This window comes from Phaethon lepturus, unplaced genomic scaffold (genome assembly GCF_000687285.1).
Source record: "Phaethon lepturus isolate BGI_N335 unplaced genomic scaffold, ASM68728v1 scaffold12658, whole genome shotgun sequence".
NCBI lineage: Eukaryota > Metazoa > Chordata > Aves > Phaethontiformes > Phaethontidae > Phaethon > Phaethon lepturus.
In genome coordinates, this window is record NW_010559773.1 from 2,898 (window position 1) to 22,314 (window position 19,417).

A 19,417-nucleotide genomic window follows, 5' to 3' on the forward strand; every position below is an offset into this window, starting at 1 on the left:
GAATAATTTAAGCGTTTATATATATCTTTCGAGGTTTTGGTTTTGTGTGTGGTTTTTTTTCCAGAGGCATTGATTTAGATACGGTTCAACATCAAAAAATCACTAGGCTTGTGATACTACATTCTTATATTACCTTTGCCAAACCCATGCATGTTTCTTTGTTTTGGGGTAGTGCTGATCTTCGGCTCTGGGTAACTGCTGTTTTTGCAGATGAGGCCTCCACCTTTAGGTCTTTGTCCTCAATAGGAGTTGGGAGTAAAATGATGAACACACAAAGGCAGGTGAAGTTTTTCATAAATAGATATTGTGAAGTTTAGAGCCTTCTGAAGTCTTCAGCACATTAAAGAGGTTGAAGGAGAAAACTGTATATTGCCAGGATGCAACACAATTTAAGTTTATGGGCAACTAGACTTTATTGAGAAATACCGAAGTGCCTTCTTGATAAGACTTTTCAGAAGAAAGTCAATGACATTGTGTTTTGGAACAAGATCATCCAGAGTTTTTCCCCAGTGAGTCACCCAAATAGTCTTTCAGTCCTATTCTATTTCATCTGTTAAGTTTAGATTTTTATTTTTTTGTTGTTGTTCTTAAAAAGTTTTCTAATGGGAAAAATATATACTTTTTTTCACAATACGTGAAATATGAAAATCAATTTCAAGTAGACAAAATCTGAAGGAAAAAGAATGTCCAAAATGTGGAAGGTTAAAAAAAACTTAATGTAAATATAATGGGAAGCTGTATTGGATAAAAAGTGTTGATTGAAGTTTTTCTTCTAGAAGGGTATAGGGTTTTTACATGGTGGCAAAACATGATTTAATGAGTAATTTTTCAGAATAAAATTTAAGTAGTCCACCCACTTGTGAACACATAAGCATTAAAATCAGTCTAATGGATATCTTTTCTTTATTTTCAGCTATGATGTTATCTTTGCGGGGGGCCCTGAAGAACTGCTAAAGAAATTTCATGAAACTAATCATAAAGTGGTGTTTGCAGCAGATGGACTAGTTTGGCCAGATAAAAGGCTAGCTGACAAGTATCCTGTTGTCCGGAGTGGAAAACGATTCCTGAACTCGGGAGGCAAGTGTGATTCTTGAACACATTAAACTCTTGGGCTTGAACATGACTCACTGCTGTTACCTGTTTTATGTATTTGTATGTGGAACTGTTCCTGAATTCCCCAACTATAAAATTGAGGACTGGATCTGATGTCTTCCCCTTCTCCCCACTTGACTAGCTCCTCTTCTGTGCTCAATAATACTTTTCATTCAAACTTAAATAGTATTTATTTCCAATAACTTATAAAAAGCAGGTAAGTAAAGTAGCAGTCGAGCAATCAACTGAGCCTTGCAATGAAATGCTGTGCAGGGATGACCCAATTGACACTAATTGAATCTGCTTCAGAAACAATCTAGTGTACAAGCCCAATCAAAGCAGTATGTGCTGATTATAAGCACGGTTTAGCTGGGTCACAGAATTTTCTGACTTACCTACCTTGTTCTTGGGGATCTTTGTATACAGTGTAGGTGTGCTGGTAGCTCTGCCTGACCCATCAGCATGTCTTAGGCAGTTCATTCAAAGAGAAGTATGAGTTATTCCTGTTAATCTCAAAGATGTATTAATTCTGGAGTTCTCCTTTAAATGCCATCTCTGGTAATAATTTTGCAATTATTAATACATGCACTGACACTGATGTTTAACTGCTACAGAGCACACTATGTCATTTCTCCTAGGCACATGGTGCTGGGCAGCATGTAGCCATCTGGGAGTGTCCCCATTCCTTTCCCTCCCTTCTTTACCTCACCTATCTGTCCTAACTTTTTTTTTGGGAGGGGATGGGGGCTTAAACATAATGTATATTTGATTTGGGTTGAATTGTCTTTGTTTGGGCAGTATTAAATTCAGGCGTCTCTGCCAGCAAGAAGTGATTGCTGAAAATGAAACATTTTCCACAGATGGACTTCTTGGGAACAGTAGTAGTCTAATCTCATGCTTTGGAGTTCTCGGGACCATCTTAAATAGATCTGTTTCCTATTTTTTCACTTCAAATAGCATTGGTATAAAAATAACCCTTAATTGTTAACTCTTTAAAACAGAATTGGTACATATCACAGGAAGAAAACTGGATTTTGAGCCAAGTTGTATGAATTCCATACTTTTCATTTGCTGGCACCAAACAGTCAGAATGAAGTCCTTGACTGGTGGACAGCATTGGCTCAGTAGTTGTTTTTATGGAAATAACTTACGTGTGTGTGATATTGCAGGATTTATTGGTTATGCTCCATATATAAATCGTATTGTGCAGCAATGGAATCTGCAGGATAATGATGATGACCAGCTGTTTTACACCAAAATCTATGTTGACCCATTGGCAAGGGTAGGTAGTGACTGGTTTTCTCATTTCTTTCTGCTTGAAATAACATGCTACTTCTCATAAAACATCGAGGAATAAAAATAAAAGGAATGCTGTCTCTCTATTCCTGAGTACCATGTTGATGGTTGTGTTTGTTCTCCTGAGGTTCCTATTGTCGGAATGATGAACAGGCTTCCAAAGGTTCATGACTTGATATATCATTTCAGGCTGTTTGCAGATCCAGGCAGGTTGTGCTTCATTGTTAGAAATAATAGCTCTGAGGTATATGATTGGACACATTCATCTCAATGAGGGTCCCATGTATTTGGCAGTTTGACGGCCAGAGAACGTGGCATTTTTCCAGGATGTCACTGAACTACTTGCTGATCCAGTGTTTTATATTTTGGCTTGCTGCCATTTCAGATCCTGCCTGCAGCTGCCTCGCGCTTCATTTTTTTGTGCAGATACGTTCAATAAAGCTGCATCGTAAATTTTTGGTGAAGACCTCTCCGTGCCCTAGCTTAATAAAGTTCTCTGCTGAGTAGCAGCACTAAAGCATGATAAATGTCAGAAGCATGGCCCTGATGCTGGAAAGAAAGGGCTAAGGAAAGTTAACAATGTATTGATGCAAAAAGACATTTAGAAGCTGATACTGCAGAATTTTGAGGTTGATTCTGAGCATTTGTATGCTTAAGGCAGATGTGAAATTTCTGAAATATATGTATAGAATAGAATATTTCAGTTGGAAAGGAACCTACAAAGCTGAAATACATGTATGTTTTTATATTAAGTTACGCCTGAAACATCAGGCATGTTTAGATACAGGTACAGAAATAGAATGGAATATTTCAGTTGGAAAGGAACCTACAAAGATCATCTAGTCCAACTGCGTGACCAATACAAAGCTGAACAAAAGCATTTTATTAAGGGCATTGTCTGAACACCTCTTAAACACTTGACAGGCTTAGGGCGTTGACCACTTCTCTAGGAAGCCTGTTCCAGTGTTTGACCACCCTCTCAGTAAAAAAATGCTTCCTAATGTTCAGTCTAAACCTTCCCTGGCACAGCTTTGAACCATTCCCACGCATCCTATCACTGGATCCCAGGGAGAAGAGACAGCATCTCCCTCTCTACTTTCCTTCCTCAGGAAGCTGTGGAGAGCAATGAGGTTGCCCCTCAGCCTCCTTTGCCCCAAACTAGACAAGCCCAAAGTCCTTAGCCACTCCTCACTGGACATTCTTTTCAGCCCTTAATGTTTGAATTGATTTTACGCAAATTAAGTCAGATGCTAGATATGCAATTGAAAGGACAGGATGTAGAGACATTAAAGCTGACTGTACCAAAGTCAAAAGTAATACAATTAGCTATCTAAACAGATTGTCTTCTAGACAAAATATGTGTACCTCTGCACTGTGATTCAACAAGCCTCTCTGTGGCACTTAGTGTGGGATGCTGTACTGTGCATTAGCACTGATTTTCTGTATGGTAGTGTCCAGTGCTGTAGAATATGTAAAAAAATCTTGGAAGACCAAAACAGAGTATGTTATCTGTATAAACAGGTAATATGATCAACATGTTAAAACTTCAAAACAAGCTACTTTTAATCCTATTTAGACTCTTATTTATAATACAATATTAGGAATGTGTTTTAACACTTGTGGTGTTTTTGATGCTCATGTGATACTTAGATCTAGCTTTTTTATTTTTGAGACTGTGAAGCATAGTATGTTTTGTTGCTTGGCCAGGACTGGTTAATTTTTTTAAGGTAAGACACAAATTTTCTTTGGCTTATACTGCCAAATTGAAGCGTCTTTGAAGAGTTATGACCCGTATGCTTCAAGTTTATCTAAAGTTTTTGCATATATAAAACTGATTGCTATACAGCTGTACAACTCAGGAATATAGAAAAACTTAACAGTATAAAATTAAGAGTTATATCTAAAAGTTGAATATGTAGAGTAGTTTTGCCTGATTACTTGCTGCCACTGCAGTATAACTGTAACATTACCATAAAAACATTGGCTTTTAGAATGCCTCAACATCTTTGCCACTTTTATTTCAGGAACGCATTAACATTACTTTGGATCACAAATGTACAATTTTCCAGACCCTAAATGGAGCTGTTGGTAAGTGTATGATTTGCACGTTATATGTTTTATTAACTGTTATTAACACTTTCATTGCTTAACCATGAATATCATTCCCTGAACGTATGCTTGTTTTAAAGAAGTATTTGAATGGATAAACCTGATTACCAGAGTAACCAGATTAGTTACAGGTCTTTTGGATTTAGTATTAATTAATTTCTCCCATTGATAAAATAGTTGATTTAAAATAGAAAAAATGCTTTCAATAAACTAAAGTTAGCAATAAATACAAATTTAAGAACGATTTTTCCATCTGCCTTTCACAAATTTAGTTACAGGAGTAGGATTGGTAATTAAAATTGCATTTTAGATGTTCTTAAGCAAATGGCTGTACAGAATAAAATGGAATATGGAATAATGTGGAATTTCCTTTATTTAATTGTCATGATATTAAAGTGATAAATGTTATCTGTGCAAACTTCCTTTCTTACCTTTAACTTCCAATTATGGAACAACTTTTTATAGTCAGATCATATCTGAAATAACTATGATTTCTCTATAAATATCGTTAGCACAAAATTAGTTTTATTTTTAAAGTAGATTTACTCAAATACTGAAGGCTGCTGATGGCAAACTCTGAAGTTTGATGTAATCTTATTTAGCATAAAGAGCTTAGAGTTCAAGGTCTAGTTAAAAAATTGAACAAAAGTTTCCAAATAAGTAACATTGACAATGATAGCAACAGCGAGGTACATTGTATCAGAAAGAACATAAAGAACTCTGAAATTTTAGCTTTTATTTATAAGCCGTTATTACTGTATGATCTTTGTGGATTTTTCAGATGATGTCCTTTTGAAATTTGAAGAAGGAAAAGTAAGAGCAAGGAATTCAGTGTACGACACATTACCAATCACCATTCATGGAAATGGTCCAACTAAAGTGAGTGGCAGTTTGTTTTAATTTTTGTGCAAAGATGGCAATTTTAATAGAGGCAAAACCAATGGTGGAAGAGTCGGAAACAGTTACAGCACACCACCACTGCTCATTTCCAATTAATGTTAATAAGAATTGCAAGGATAAAAAACCCATTCTAATAGCTCTCTCCACCATGTTGTTTTGCTATCACTCTAACTTGTTGTTGCTGCTGAAACAACTCATTCTGCTCCCAAATTCTTTGTAGCGTGGGATATTAGAAGCGAGTAAGCTTATGTTAATCTGTTCACTATCACAAAATAATTCTTGACGCTAGTGAAGAATGTGTATCTGGTTGTTAAGCGGTAATCAGAACAACAGGTTTTCAGCAGGGGAAAAATCTAACCAAGAGTCACAGACTGGGGTACAAAACAGTAACTCATCTGATCCTACTGCAGATCTTGGTGTGTATTTGTATACACATATATAAAATAAATATATTGTATATAGGCAAAAATATATATGTGTGTGTATACACACACGGCTGACTTTTGTTGTTGCATCTTCAGTGTCATTGATCACTGCCTGCAATGTAGCCTTGGCTCATGAGCTTTGGGTTTATGGCAGAGGACTGTCTCTGCCCTGTGAAACAGCTGTTTCAGCAGCTTTTGTTCATGTGCAAGGATTTGGTGGTCCAGAGGAGCTGGCAAGTTTCTCTGAGAGAAATGGTTACATTTTGGTCATGTGGCAGTTGCACTTTTTTGTTACATGGCAAAGAAGTGTAAAAGTGTATAATTTCTAATAGCCTCTGTTGGCAGCTACCTTCTAAGTTCTCCTGGATACATCTTCCTTACTGTAGCTCCTTATTTTCAGAAAAATGCCTCCCAGGAGAATGAAATAAAGCTTGAAACTCACTAATACCCCAGTGACTCCTGATTCTTAGTTTTTGCACTGTATTTCATCTTTGGATTTAGTGACTATAACGATGCTGTTATCCGTTTGGCTTATAACCACTCAACAGTGGTGAAATACGTGACCAGTTTCTTCCATGTTGCTAGTTACTTTTGCATGAATCAAATCCTCAGGTTATCTATCATCACCGCCTTTGCTGGCACTTTGACAAAGAAAAGAAAGGTACTGTATTTTACAGTTGGGCAAGCAGTTTAGGTTGGAACTCCTTATACTAATCCACAGGTTTTGCTACATTAAACAAAACACAATCTCTGCTTAAAACCAAGAAAACTCTTGCTGTATATCACTTTGTCAATGTGATTAGATTCTTTGGTTTTAAACATAGAATAGGAGAGGACAATAATATAATGGGATTGGAAGAAGTTTTCACTAGTTAGTAAATAAATTATCATGAAAGTATTTCCCCAAAATTAATTCCAAATAGTAAAAGTTTTTAGTTTATAAGAACCTTCTGGTTTGTATTTAATCTCATTAGTTTGCCCATTAGTAAATAGCATTGGTCAGAGACACTTCTTTGAAATGGATACTAAATTATCCTGCCATCTGAACATGTAAATTTTTTTTTTTCTGAAGTGCAATGACTTTTTGTGGAAAAAAAGAATTAATTTTTGTAGACTTTATTGTACATCTCTGAAATTAAGTTCAAGCAATTCTATTTATTATTTATAATCTATCTAGAATGATTTTCAGCATACATAAACAAATACCCAAAATACGGTAAAATACAGATTGAGTATTAGGCTGGAGTGTGTTTTCTATGCAAAATTATATTCTAACCTTCCAGTTTTTGATGAGGGCAGTAGAACAGGAATGAATAGCAGCTTTCATGAAGGCAGACTTCCCCTGGCATAAGAGATCCCTTAACCATTGCAAATGGCAGTAGAGTGGAGTTCTGCACAGACTTCCTGTGGGATCCAGGAGGACAGGGCAGTCCAGGCAGCCCATAGACAGAAAAAGTACAGATTTTGTTCAGTGGCGATTCAAAATGTGTTAAGAAGCTAGATGCTGCTTTAAAATGTGTTCTACTGGCTGGCTTCTGAATCTTGGCATAGATTGTCAAAAATACATCATCTGGGCACCTATCTTCTATATTTTCTATGTGTTTTTCATATGGTCACTCTTTGTGTTTTTTGTAAAGTGTTGATATGTCATGGTTTAACCCCAGCTGGCAACTAAGCACCACGCAGCTGCTCGCTCACTCCACCCCCCGCTGGGATGGACAAGAGAATCAGAGGAGTAAAAGTGAGAAAACTCATGGGTTGAGATAAAGACAGTTTAATAAGGAAAGCAAAAGCCACGCACACAAGCAAAGGAAAAGAAGGAATTCATTCCTTCTTCCCCCAGCTTTATATGCTGAGCATGACATCATATGGTTTGGAATATCCCTTTGGTCAGTTGGGGTCAGCTGTCCCGGCTGTGTCCCCTCCCAGCTTCTTGTGCACCCCCAGCCCCCTCGCGGGTGGGGTGGGGTGAGAAGCAGAAAAGGCCCTGACTCTGTGTAAGCACTGCTCAGTAGTAACTAAATCATCCCTGTGTTATCAACACTGCTTCCAGCACAAATCCAAAATACAGCCCCACACTAGCTGCTATGAAGGAATTTAACTCTATCCCAGCCAAAACAGGCACATGATAATTCTCAGAATTGGGAAAAGAATGAAACTGTAATGTTTTTTGATTTTTTTTTTTAATTTTATTTTTTCTTGAAGTCATAGCTAACAGGTTTTGAAAGCTGAATGATATATAGTCTGTGTGTTGGAAGTCATACAAGCATTTAGCTGGTACTTGTTATGCTTGCAACAACCTTTGGTTTAACTGAAGCAATAAATATTGGTGCTAGGAGAATATCATCTCTGGTTTGTAAAAGAAAAGAAGAAGAAACAGCTTTTACCAGCTATTTTTGTGTGTGTTTGTGTTTTTTAATCTTAAATAAAGAAAAAAACCCAGAGTCAATTGCCTTTAGGTATAAGGGATTCAGTGAGTAAGTCTGAATTCTTTAAAAGGTACAAGTCACCATTTGCACGCACGTTTCATTAATCTGAATTGTTAATTTATTTACCAGATTCACTTGAATTATTTGGGAAACTATATCCCGAATGCTTGGACACGGGAAACTGGTTGCGGTATTTGTGATTTAGACTTACTAGACCTGTCAGCAGTAACGGTAAGAATACTTTTCACAAGAACAAAACCCTTTTGAATCCATTTGATAGATGTATAGTGAGTTCTGAGGCAAAGTGGCTTCAGTATGTAATATTATCTTCCTTAGACACCTCAGGATATTTTTTCTGGTGTATGAAACTGTAAAGATGGAATTGTAATTTACTGGAAATGTCAATACTTGCAGAAATGTTTTTATGCATGCATTTTAATGTAGGTTTCCCCAGTATTACTGAAGATGATCCTACCCCCAAAAGCCTTCCAGATCCTTACCTCTGTTCACTGAAGGTGAATGAATAATTTTTGAATCATTTATGATTCAAGTGCATAAGTATAATTTTTGAGGGATAGAAAAACTCTTTAGATATTTCATATTTCTAACTGCAGACCTACAAAAACTTTGAATACACATCAAGTTTAATAATACACATACAGTTTAATCTCTGTTACAAACAGAGATTAACAGTTAACCTTAACATGGTTACAGGTACGGTTTTCTGAGAGATATAGAGAAATAGTCAAAACTGCTTCACGTTGGAAAGGATTATGCAAATATCTATATTGTATATGCAAATGTGTATCTGTAGAATAAATCTGATGTAATTGAGATAAGTCTTCAGAATTCTTGTCGGGCAAACATACAGGTACACAGGCGTGTGTGTATACCAAATACTTGGGAACTTACTTTGGGTCTTGGGCTCCAAGCATCATGTCTTTAGAGTTTTTGTGAATATTTCAGCTCATACTTGGTAAATTTTAGGCAGAGTAAATACTAAGATCTACCATGTGGAAATGTAAGTCTTGTACTTAAAAGAACATTGTCATTATTCTTAACAGGCTGTTTCCAGCAGCTGTTTCATTTCTGTTCTGTATTGAGAATTTGAATGAGAACAGGTCTTGGAGGGCCATGTTCAGGATAGCATGAAAGAAGTAGTGGCGTATCTTTAATGAAAGGACGAAGTGAAAGAATTTCTGGACAATAAGCAACGTATGGGCTGGAATGTAAATTTAAAAAGTCATTGCTGGAATTGTAATAACATTCCAATTCTTATATCTTTTTTTTTTGATTTAAATTTTGCTTTGAAAATACAGCACTCAAATGGTGTTCTACTGAAATAGTGCTTGTGCTCTCAACATAAAGTTTACCTGAGGAGAAGTTGTTTAAGTTTTTCCTAATGGTGTTTGCAATTAAAACATGGTTGGGGAACAGTTAAATCTTAAAGCCAGTAATGGGGAGTGACTTGCAATGACTTACTCTATTGCTTCCTATAGTTTATGTACATCTACTTGGAACGTGTCTTCCTTACTGTAATTCTTTCTTTGGACTTCATACCTCACTCACTCTGCCAGCAGAAATAACGAGACTTTTCCTTGGCCTCAGTGGAAGTGTTTACTTCAGGCATTTCTGAGTACAAGCAATATTTCATTTTCTGAACATGCTTTCTGTTCTGGCCTGGCCGGTTGCTACTTTACAAGAAATCTTCAGTAAAAAGAGCAATACTAACTCTGTGCCTCTAATCATTCTTCCTATATTGTTTTATTTAACTTTCTGTGCTGATGCACTCATACCTTCTGAGGATTTTGCTTGTTCTTCTTGTAGGCAAGTAGAGAATCAGATTTGTTATATCAGATTTGCTTATACCAACTGTGTTTTGGGTTTTGAGTTCCTTTTGATGAATTCTGGCATGAACGGGTCCTTGACTCAATATGCTTAGGTGTTGTGGTTTCAGTGTTTTGGGATAGGCTTACCTACAGACCTTGACCTTAGGAGTACAAAACCGATAAGCTCCAGCATGGAACAAGGCGCTCAAATAATACTGCCTTGCCTCATGGGCACAAGGGTATCATTCCTTCTTTGAAGGTCAGAGGTAGGTGCATGCAAAGCAGAGCTGGGTGGAAGCATTGCCATGGCTGTACAGGTTGTTCTGCCGTGGATGAGCAGAAGAGCCCAAGGTACTACCAGGGTCAGTGTGAGCAGATGCTGGGAGAATGGCCTGTGAAGGGATGAGCTTTGGGGTTACCTGGGAAGGAGCTGAGAGCCACAAATGCAGAGTCATTTGCTTGATCCTTGTCCTGTTCACAGGAACAAGACCTCCCATGCTCTGACCATGGCTGAGGTGTGGAAACACTCAGTAACTGCTTTCTTCTCTGCTCAGCAGCCCCTGCCACCCCCAAATTAGCTACCTGCCCAGATCAAAGCAGGTCAATAGTAAATAAGTTGAAGAATGCACCTTTGCTCAATGAGTGTAAATTTTTGCCACTTAAATTTTTTTTTCTTGCTGAAACTTAAAATTAAATTGGATAACAAACTTAATTGCCCTAGAGCTCCTTCCTAAATCCTAAAGTTTATTACTGATATGGAGCCTTCCTATTGCAGATGGAAAGGATGACCTCGCTCATCCTCCTGCTTCACTGGTGCCTCTTGTGGCAAAGGTTCTTGGACTTTGTCTCAGTATGACTACACAGAGCATTGTCCTGAATTTCTTCCAAAATTTGTCACTCACTCAGTGGTTGTGAAAAACCAGTCTGCATAAATATGTATTAGGTTTGCAGATAAAATTGTGAATAGGGGGTAGTCAGGGTAAACATTGGTGCCTAATGTTTCTGGTCGGATGTGTTTGCCAGTATGTTTCTGGGTTTCCGATGTAGACAGTGATGCTGTGAAATCTCAACATGTGCTGATAGTTTATCCAGACACTCCAAGTGGCTATTGGCTTGCTTAAGGAAAGCTAACTTGTGGCCGTTTATACTCATATAAGGTTTCTCTCTGAGCCTTGTAGTGAGTTAGATGTTTATACTAACTGTCTGTTTTAGAGGTGGAAAAAATTTTTGTTTCATCAGTGCATTTCTTTCTGTAGGAGTCAAAGCCTTTGAAGGTTAAATTTTTTTTGTCTCGCATAATGTAATAATATATTTTAGGAGTACACGAAAGTACCATCTAGGTTTGTTTTAGTGGTCGTCATTTCTATATCAAGCATGTGCAAACCAGAAATTAATACCACTGTTCAAAAGTTGTGAATTAACATTAAAATAAGGTGGATAAAACTTCAATACCCTTGGATGCAAGGGGAGAAGCTCTAGTTACTTCATCAAAGGTCTTGATAAAATCTGTGAGTAGGGAAGTAATGCAGAGCCCACTTAATAATGGTCAGGGGGAAATAGTGCATATACACGTATGGGAGGGTATTGCAGTCTTTGGCTTAAAACACAGATGACTAAAATATTTTGTGCTATTTATTCTTTAACTACCTTCAAAAAAACCTGGTCTTCCCTATATTTTTCTCATAAATTTAATATATATGTATGTATTACTTTGAAAAAATGAATTTGCCATGCAGTTCTAGGTGTAGTTTCTGCAATACATTTTTGCTGTTTAATTTTTTTTAAAGTAAGAATTTTAAAAACCATTATTTTCTACTTCTAGTTTCTATTATTGGAATTCAGATAGTTTTCTAGCAATATTAAATCCATTCTCTTTGCTTATTTAGTGAAGTCAGTGAAAATAAACAGGGGGTATAGCACTTTTGAGCTAATTGGTTTTGGTTGTTTGAAAGCTGTGTGGCCTAAGTTACTACAATATGACATTAGTTGCTCTTTAATATAACTAATCTTAGAAAAGAGGCAAGTCTTATTGGTTGTGTCAAAATATCATTTTTTTTAGGAATATCCAAGAGTAATAATTGGTGTTTTCATTGAACAACCCACTCCTTTCCTACCTAAATTTTTAGACAGACTGTTGACTCTGGACTACCCAAAGGAGGCACTTGGTATCTTCATTCATAATAATGTAAGTATGATGTACTATTGTACAAAGCTTCAATTTTGGAAACTATGTTATGAATGAAAGCTATGCTGGGTTTCTTTGCTTCAGCCAGAAGTCATATGGTATTTGAAATTAATATAAAAGACTGAATAGCTTTTTTTATCATAGAGGGGGGAAAATCCTACCCAGTATTTTAATATTCTAATGTCAACCATAATACGCAAAAGATACAAATGAGGGCACTGGGTTGGAAGCATTGCATGCAGCTGAGATCTCTTAAATTAGGGATAGGGTAATTAAAAATTATAGAAACAATCACTGTGACTACATTTTAAAGAAACAATGATTGTGACTGTCCACCTGGGTACAGGTGGCAGCTCCCTCTCTAAAGCCATTCTGGAGTGGCATAAACTCCTGTGTGCCACTGAGGTTGTAGGATGGTTTTTGAAGATCATAAATATTCTGAACAAATATTGCATAAACAGTATGTGAATCTTTCATCATTGTTCTGGAGGTACAGCAAAAGTTCACATTGCTGATGTGTTGGATTCTTTTGCTAAGATTTTGGACAGAAGAGTTTCGTTTTAATGACATACTGGAATCTCTTCAAATACTGTTTGCCATCTGTTTGTTTAGGATAGAATACAATGTGTTCTTGGACACTATGTTTATGATTTCACAGCAACTTGTACTTTTCATTCACTATAAACAATGTTAACATGATTACAGGAGGTTTACCATGAAAAGCACATCAAGAAATTCTGGGATAAAGCCAAGAACATTATCAGAAATATAAAAATTGTTGGACCTGAAGAAAATCTGAGTCAAGCAGATGCCCGGAACATGGGAATGTAAATTCTAATTTATTAATCTGTTATGTTGCATACGCTAACATTTTATCTTTTATGTATATTATTTTGCATTTTAAACACTAACAACTTTATGTCTTAAGACACAAAAGTGGGAGCTTTTGTGGTAGAACGAGATCTAGATGTAATGTATGAACTGTTGAGTATTTCATGGTTTCTGTCTAATATGAAAAGCTCTTGGTCATTGTGAAAACATCTCTCCAGTTTGGACTACTTTGATAGTCTGTCATCTTCTCTTCTAATGAAGGCATAGACAATAGTAGAATAAAAAGAAATAAAGAGATGTCAGATTTTTTACGTTATAATTATCTCAAACATGGTTATATAATAAAAACATGATGAGCATAAACTGTAAAGTTCAAATATTTTTTTTTAAAAAGAGTGCCATTGAAATTAAATAGATGGTACAATACAACAGATTTTAATAAAAAGTTTGTGCAGAAAATTGCATGCAGCAGTAATTTAAAAAAAGGTGGAAGTAGGTGCATATGTAAATAGAAATTCTAATTGCAGTGTATCTTCTGAAAATGTATTTGGTTTTAATGTGGTTTTATTTTTTATCCAAATCCTTTTCAAGCAGACTTACCACAGAGTGATTTCACAGAACAGAAGTACCTCTTGCATTGGATATGCATTTAACAAGTCCACTTTTGTTGTCTTTCACCCTCCCTCTCGCCCCCCCCTTTTTTTAAAATGTCATTACATTTAAGTAAAAATATGGCTAAAGCTTGTCCTGGGCATACAGGTGACAGAATTCTGTTTCTTCCTATGGTTCAAAGAGGCAGGAGTATCCTTTAGAAGTGCCTTAGCAGAAGTTTCTGCTTTCAGGAAAACAAATAAATAAAAAAAAGGACTTGCAAAGGCAACTGACTTTATCTTATCCTTGGTCTTGCTTTTTCTTCCTTTGTCCTTTTTTCCTTTCATTCTTACTAGGGTATCCAACTCTAGCTTTTAAAACCTGGCACTTGTCAGGCCTAAATCTGAACCTTGTATTCCATGTCAGACCTGCCTGTCAAGCGGTCTCCTAGTGGCTACAGCACTGGCTACTACTACAGAGTTGCTCAAGGCTCTCCCAGTATGCCCATCAGTCTGATTATGGACATTTACAGACTAGGATCCCGCCAAGGCCTTGGTATGGCCCTTGGGCAGGCTTCATTCGTGCATAATTCTTCCACTCTCTTCTCTCGCAAATCTTCCATGAATGTCACAGCAGAGCAATTATTTCCAAAAGGTCCTTTTCTTTTGTGTTCAGGGGTTGAGAGGATAGCATAGGCTGTTCATGGCATCAACTGAAAGCATGAAGGACTCTCCGTGGTGGTCTCGGAAATTAGTTTAAATGGGGTTTTGTTGTGCTGAAGCCACTGGGAAAGTGTTACCTGGCTGAAGTCCAAGCCCCTCCCTGTAACCTTTCTAGGAAATGATGCAGATGTCCAGTGGTAGCGTAAGCAGCCATTTGCATGTTCATAAATCATTCCTTCTTTATTTCCAGTAGTCTCTAAAGCAAATGTACTATGTTTGCAAACTTTTTGAAGTACTGTATGTTAAGTTTAACTGAGGTGGAATTTCCAGAGTTGCCTTTTCCTCTTTGGTGTTATATAGACACCATAAGGCAGAATCTTTAGTGTAAACAATTGCTATACTGCCACTAAATCCCACCCAAAGATCTTTCAACCTGTCATCTTTTGATAGAACCTAGTGACTTGGTTTTAATATGACATATGATCTTTGCTTGATCTGTGGATAAAAAATAGTAATTTAAATGTATATTTGCACAAAATAACTTCAAATTCTGTTATGTATAGTGGGGAGATAATCATACCTGTGATGTCTACCACTGTATATGCTACACTGTGATGTGTTATCCATTGTTTGGATATAACTTGACCCATGTTGCTCCTGCTTTGAAAGGCTGCTTTATTAAAGATTCTGTCCTAAAGAGATGCATAGCATATAGAGAAAACATGATGCGTGTGGAATGAAGCCATGCCAAAAATACTGAATCATCCAGTCTTCTGATTAATTTTCTCCTGCCACTATATGCGTTATTGACTGATAGTTTTGTTCCATCTGCCTCAAACACTTCCTTTCTCTCTCTTCCAAATTATCTGATTTTAGTATCTCTCTGTTAATTTCCAGTAGATTTAGCATTAATTTGGTCTCCTCACTTGCACATTTCACACAAAAAGTTTATTTGTCTGAGACAGAAAAACAGGCTTCAATTAATACAGTTCAGTGCCTAGTGATAGAATAAAAAAAAAGGGAAGTGCGAACTTAAACATTGAAGGTCTAGTTTGTTTTCATCAAAATACTTTCGAGTATGCAATGTGGTTGGGTCAGTTTTCTCCTTATATCTTTTTTTCCCCTTTTGGCTCAGTAAAAATTGGTGATAAATCACTGCGAAGGTCTCTAAATAAGACTTATGTCAATACAAATGTGAGGAAAATGACATTATTTCATCCATACCCATACAGCAAAACCTCTATCTATGTTTCTCATTCACATTATAAAGAATAATTGAAGCATTTACTTTATTGCTGCTTCTTGACATGGAAAACCCTCTCTTGCGCTTGTGAAAGTTGGATAGCTGCTGGAAAGGGCCCAAAATTGTGCAGTCAGCAAAGACTTGTTACAGTTCAACCATATTGGCAAACAGGAGTGTACAGCTTTCCTTATGGGCTGAAACAGAATAAAAAGGGAGGAGAATAAAGTAGAATAAAGAGAAGTAAAGCTTAGCTGCATGTTGTCTGAGTATTTTCTCTGCAGATACATCCCTTGAACCCGTAAAATAGCATTTCTTTGTCTCTTTTTTTTTGCCTTTGTCCACAAAGAATATATCAGACCCTCTTACAGCTGGTTCTTTATTTCTTTAAGAAAAAATTAATTTGTGGTTTTGCTTTGTTTGGAGCTGAGATTGCAGCCAGCTGTTACAGAATTTGTTATGATAGAAAATGTAAAATAACAATATGAAATATGTTCAAGCAGTAACAGAAAGTGGGGAAATACGGGAATTTATTTTATTTGCTTCTCTGAGGTTTTATTTATAAAAAGCTTATTTTCCGTAATCTTTTTTTCCCCCCCCAGTACTTACAGACTTCAGGCTTTCTTTTTTGAGGTGTTTTTTTCCTCCCTCAAAAATATTAGTAATAGAACTAGCTAGGGTTTTTTTCTGAACTTTTTAAGATGTGTGGTTTACCCCAACTTTTAGTGGGAATGTGCAAGTTTTGATGAAAGTTACGTTGAAAGCTTTCAAAAGTTTTAGGAAGAATAGTGGAGAGATCAGTATCAGAGTTCATTGACCTCACTGTTGAATTTTGAGCTGAATTTGGGGTCTCCTATGTGCTTCTTGAAAGTCAGATGTATTGTCAATGTGTCCAAGTTCCCATTGGTATTGATAAATGACGACAGGGATGCAGGAGGAGTCCTGGGTTTCAGTCCTGTAAGTAGGGCAAGTATCTTTGCTGTGGTTAAAGGAAGAGCAGGGGTTAAATCTGTGTCTCCCAGATGTCAAGTGATTTCTGTTGGAGCCTTGGATTTTTTGGAACTGCTTCTCCTGAACACTTGAGCAGTTTTTGATTTCAGTGTTGGATGGAGGAGGAACATTTTGAACTGGGAGTGTTGCAGAAGAAAAACAACTTTCCCACCCATATCTGATTTCAGTAGCTTTCAGGTGCAGTAACTGTGGTAACAATACTGAAGCCTGAGATACAAAAGTAAACATTAGTGCTTTATCTGTTTTGTGACTACAGTTGTTTGTTTTTAGTGATGAGTGGTAAGAATTTCTTTATACTGTTGTGTCTATCCAGAGAGATGAAGAAGATAGTCCTAAATGGCAGGCAATGCCACCCAGTCTTTAAGTGTGTGTTGCAGCCTTGTATCTGGGGCACTTTTTCCTTCAGAGGTCTGTGAAATGGAGTAGGGCTTTTCCTTCAGGCTCACAGTCGGCATTTCAAATCGTATTTCCAAACTGTGAGGGGTATAAAAATGATACATTGATTAATTTCAAATTCAAACTGTGTCTAAAAAAAAGTATGTTATTCAATGGTAAAGAAATGGAGTGGTCTATATGTCTTACCCCTATAAGCAACTTGCCCCTTGGAATATCTCAGTGGAAAGTTTGATGAAGAGAAGAGCAGTGACACTTTCCCTTTTCAGATGAGGTCACTGTTCCAGATGGGCTTGTGGTTTGTAAGCAAAGTTAAATATCACTCCAATTGCAAAATACTGTAAACTGATCTGCTGAGCTTTGCTTCACGCTTCCAGTAAAAAATATTGGCCTTCTATTAAATCTTTGTTAATTGTTACACTGAAATGACTTTAAGTTATGTACAAAAAATATAGCTTTCTTTTCAATATTTGGTCTTAGTTTATAAGCATGTGGAGGGTAAAGCAAGTAGATGAAAGGTTTTAGCCATTGAATTTAGATTGAGAAGTGTATTATTTTACATATGAGTATTTCTAGAATGCACTTTCCACTTGTTCCTTGCTGGGACCTGGATATACGTAATAAATATTTTCACACATAATCTGGGATTTCTACATCTCGAGAGGTTAGCATACACTGTAAGGAGGTAACACTTTAAAGCATGAGAATATGCAGGATTACTTTTATTTCCTTGGGGAAGCTACTTGGCAACACTGAAAGCCTAAAGAGAACATGCATTAATTCCTTAAGAGTAGGCTTGCCTGATTAATTTTGACAGAAACTTTTACAATTCTTTTTCTGCATATCTGAAACTGGAAGTGTTTTGTGGAGATTTTTGTTAGTGACCTTAAAGTGCAAAGGCAAAACTTATTGCACATTTGACGTGGTGACTTGTATCTGGAAACAGAAGGAGAATTATTCTTTAAATATGAATTGTTGCCATTTGGTGATGCAGTCTTCAATGCGGTATAGAAGGAATTAGGGGGGGAAAAAATGAGTCAAAGTACAGGCAGGACAGTAGCCTTGATTTTTCACCTTTTTTATATATATGTATTGGCACTCCTATATAAGTATATATATTATAAATATATATATTTAGTATTCTTGGTTACAGAGATTGAAGTTAGAGGTTTCACATTGTAGGTGATTTGTGCTACAGCTGAATTTCCAGTGTATTTAAGGCAGTAATGCTTTCAAAGAGGTCTCAATAGATTATTGAAAGACTGAGTGTGACTTAGACCAAAACTTTTATTATTTTGTGCTTTGGATTACTATGTGAATGAAGAACAGAAGGATTTTCAACACTAAACGTATTGGACCAGGTTTAATAGAATTCTGGAGTTAAAGGCAGGGGGGAGGAATGGCAAAAGTTGAAGTACCATACATTTTGAAATTATGTAGTCAATTTTCCAGTCATGTTTGCTAAATATAAATTTGTTCCACTTGCTTTTTCACATTTTCATAATTAAAAACATTAATTCCATTCATACTTTAGTTAGGAATGAAAGGTTTAGCGGTGTTTGGGGAGGTGCTGGGCAGTGTTGTGGCTGGAACACTGGGCTGGCATTGAGCCTGTTGGTCTCAGGTTTAGTTTCTTCATTAGTAGAATGAGGATAAAAGAGCTGAATATTTTTGGAAGAAATTTAACAGCTAATGTCAAGTGCAATATAAAAGTCAGGTTACTATTAATAATTGTAATTATGCTAATGATAAAGCTACATGTGAATTGCATTCAGTAGGTGTAAAGCTTTGAACAGAATAAGCTACTAATGGAAAAATGCCATAAAGACTTAATTGCTGGGCTGTGTTATGGCCAAAATAAAACCTGCTGCTTTCAATCGGGGCAATTATGCAAGGAAGTGCTGATTAAGGAGTTGCTGTCAAAAAAAAAATCTATATGTAAGATAGAAAACTGTCAGTGAAGGAGATGCCAGTTAAAGCAAAACCAGAGACTGACCAAAGATTTAAACTATGGGTATGTGCCCAAAGACAGTGACTGCAACAGTAGCAGTAATGTGAAGACCATTTCTGTCATTTTGGTATTTTAAAAATTTGGCTCAAATCATTACTACATCTTTAGTGGTCAAGTTTGAAGAGTAAGGGTTGCTTAAATTTATGGAGTAAAAAAAGCTTTACCTTCTACTGTGATTCCAAGAAAGTCATACCTCTAAACACCTTTAAGGAGAAGAAAACTTGAACAAGAAGACCCAAAAGGTGTTCATAAGTAGTAATCCTTATGGCAGACAGAATAAATGCTGAGTGAAGTGCTGCGTTAGGTAGCAGAGGGGAACAAAGGAGAGGCAGGCAGGAAGCCTTGCCAGTGGTTGCCTTGACTTTTATGTAGGTCGTCACATCCACTGTTTGCCAGATCTTCTGAAGTGACAG

At 36.6% G+C, this 19,417-nt stretch overlaps 1 protein-coding gene across 1 annotated transcript in view; it reads left to right on the plus strand.

The window, feature by feature from the left end:
- Window positions 1-884: 884 nt before the first annotated feature.
- PLOD2 (procollagen-lysine, 2-oxoglutarate 5-dioxygenase 2) overlaps window positions 885-19,417 on the plus strand; it is a gene marked incomplete at its 5' end in the record, with an annotated part of 29,929 nt that continues 11,396 nt past the window's right edge. The window contains 8 exons of the mRNA XM_010293485.1: window positions 885-1,077; window positions 2,262-2,374; window positions 4,413-4,476; window positions 5,279-5,376; window positions 8,381-8,482; window positions 9,433-9,438; window positions 12,140-12,265; window positions 12,971-13,092. Coding sequence (XP_010291787.1) covers window positions 885-1,077; window positions 2,262-2,374; window positions 4,413-4,476; window positions 5,279-5,376; window positions 8,381-8,482; window positions 9,433-9,438; window positions 12,140-12,265; window positions 12,971-13,092 — 824 coding nt within the window. The remainder of the gene's footprint in view (window positions 1,078-2,261; window positions 2,375-4,412; window positions 4,477-5,278; window positions 5,377-8,380; window positions 8,483-9,432; window positions 9,439-12,139; window positions 12,266-12,970; window positions 13,093-19,417) is intronic.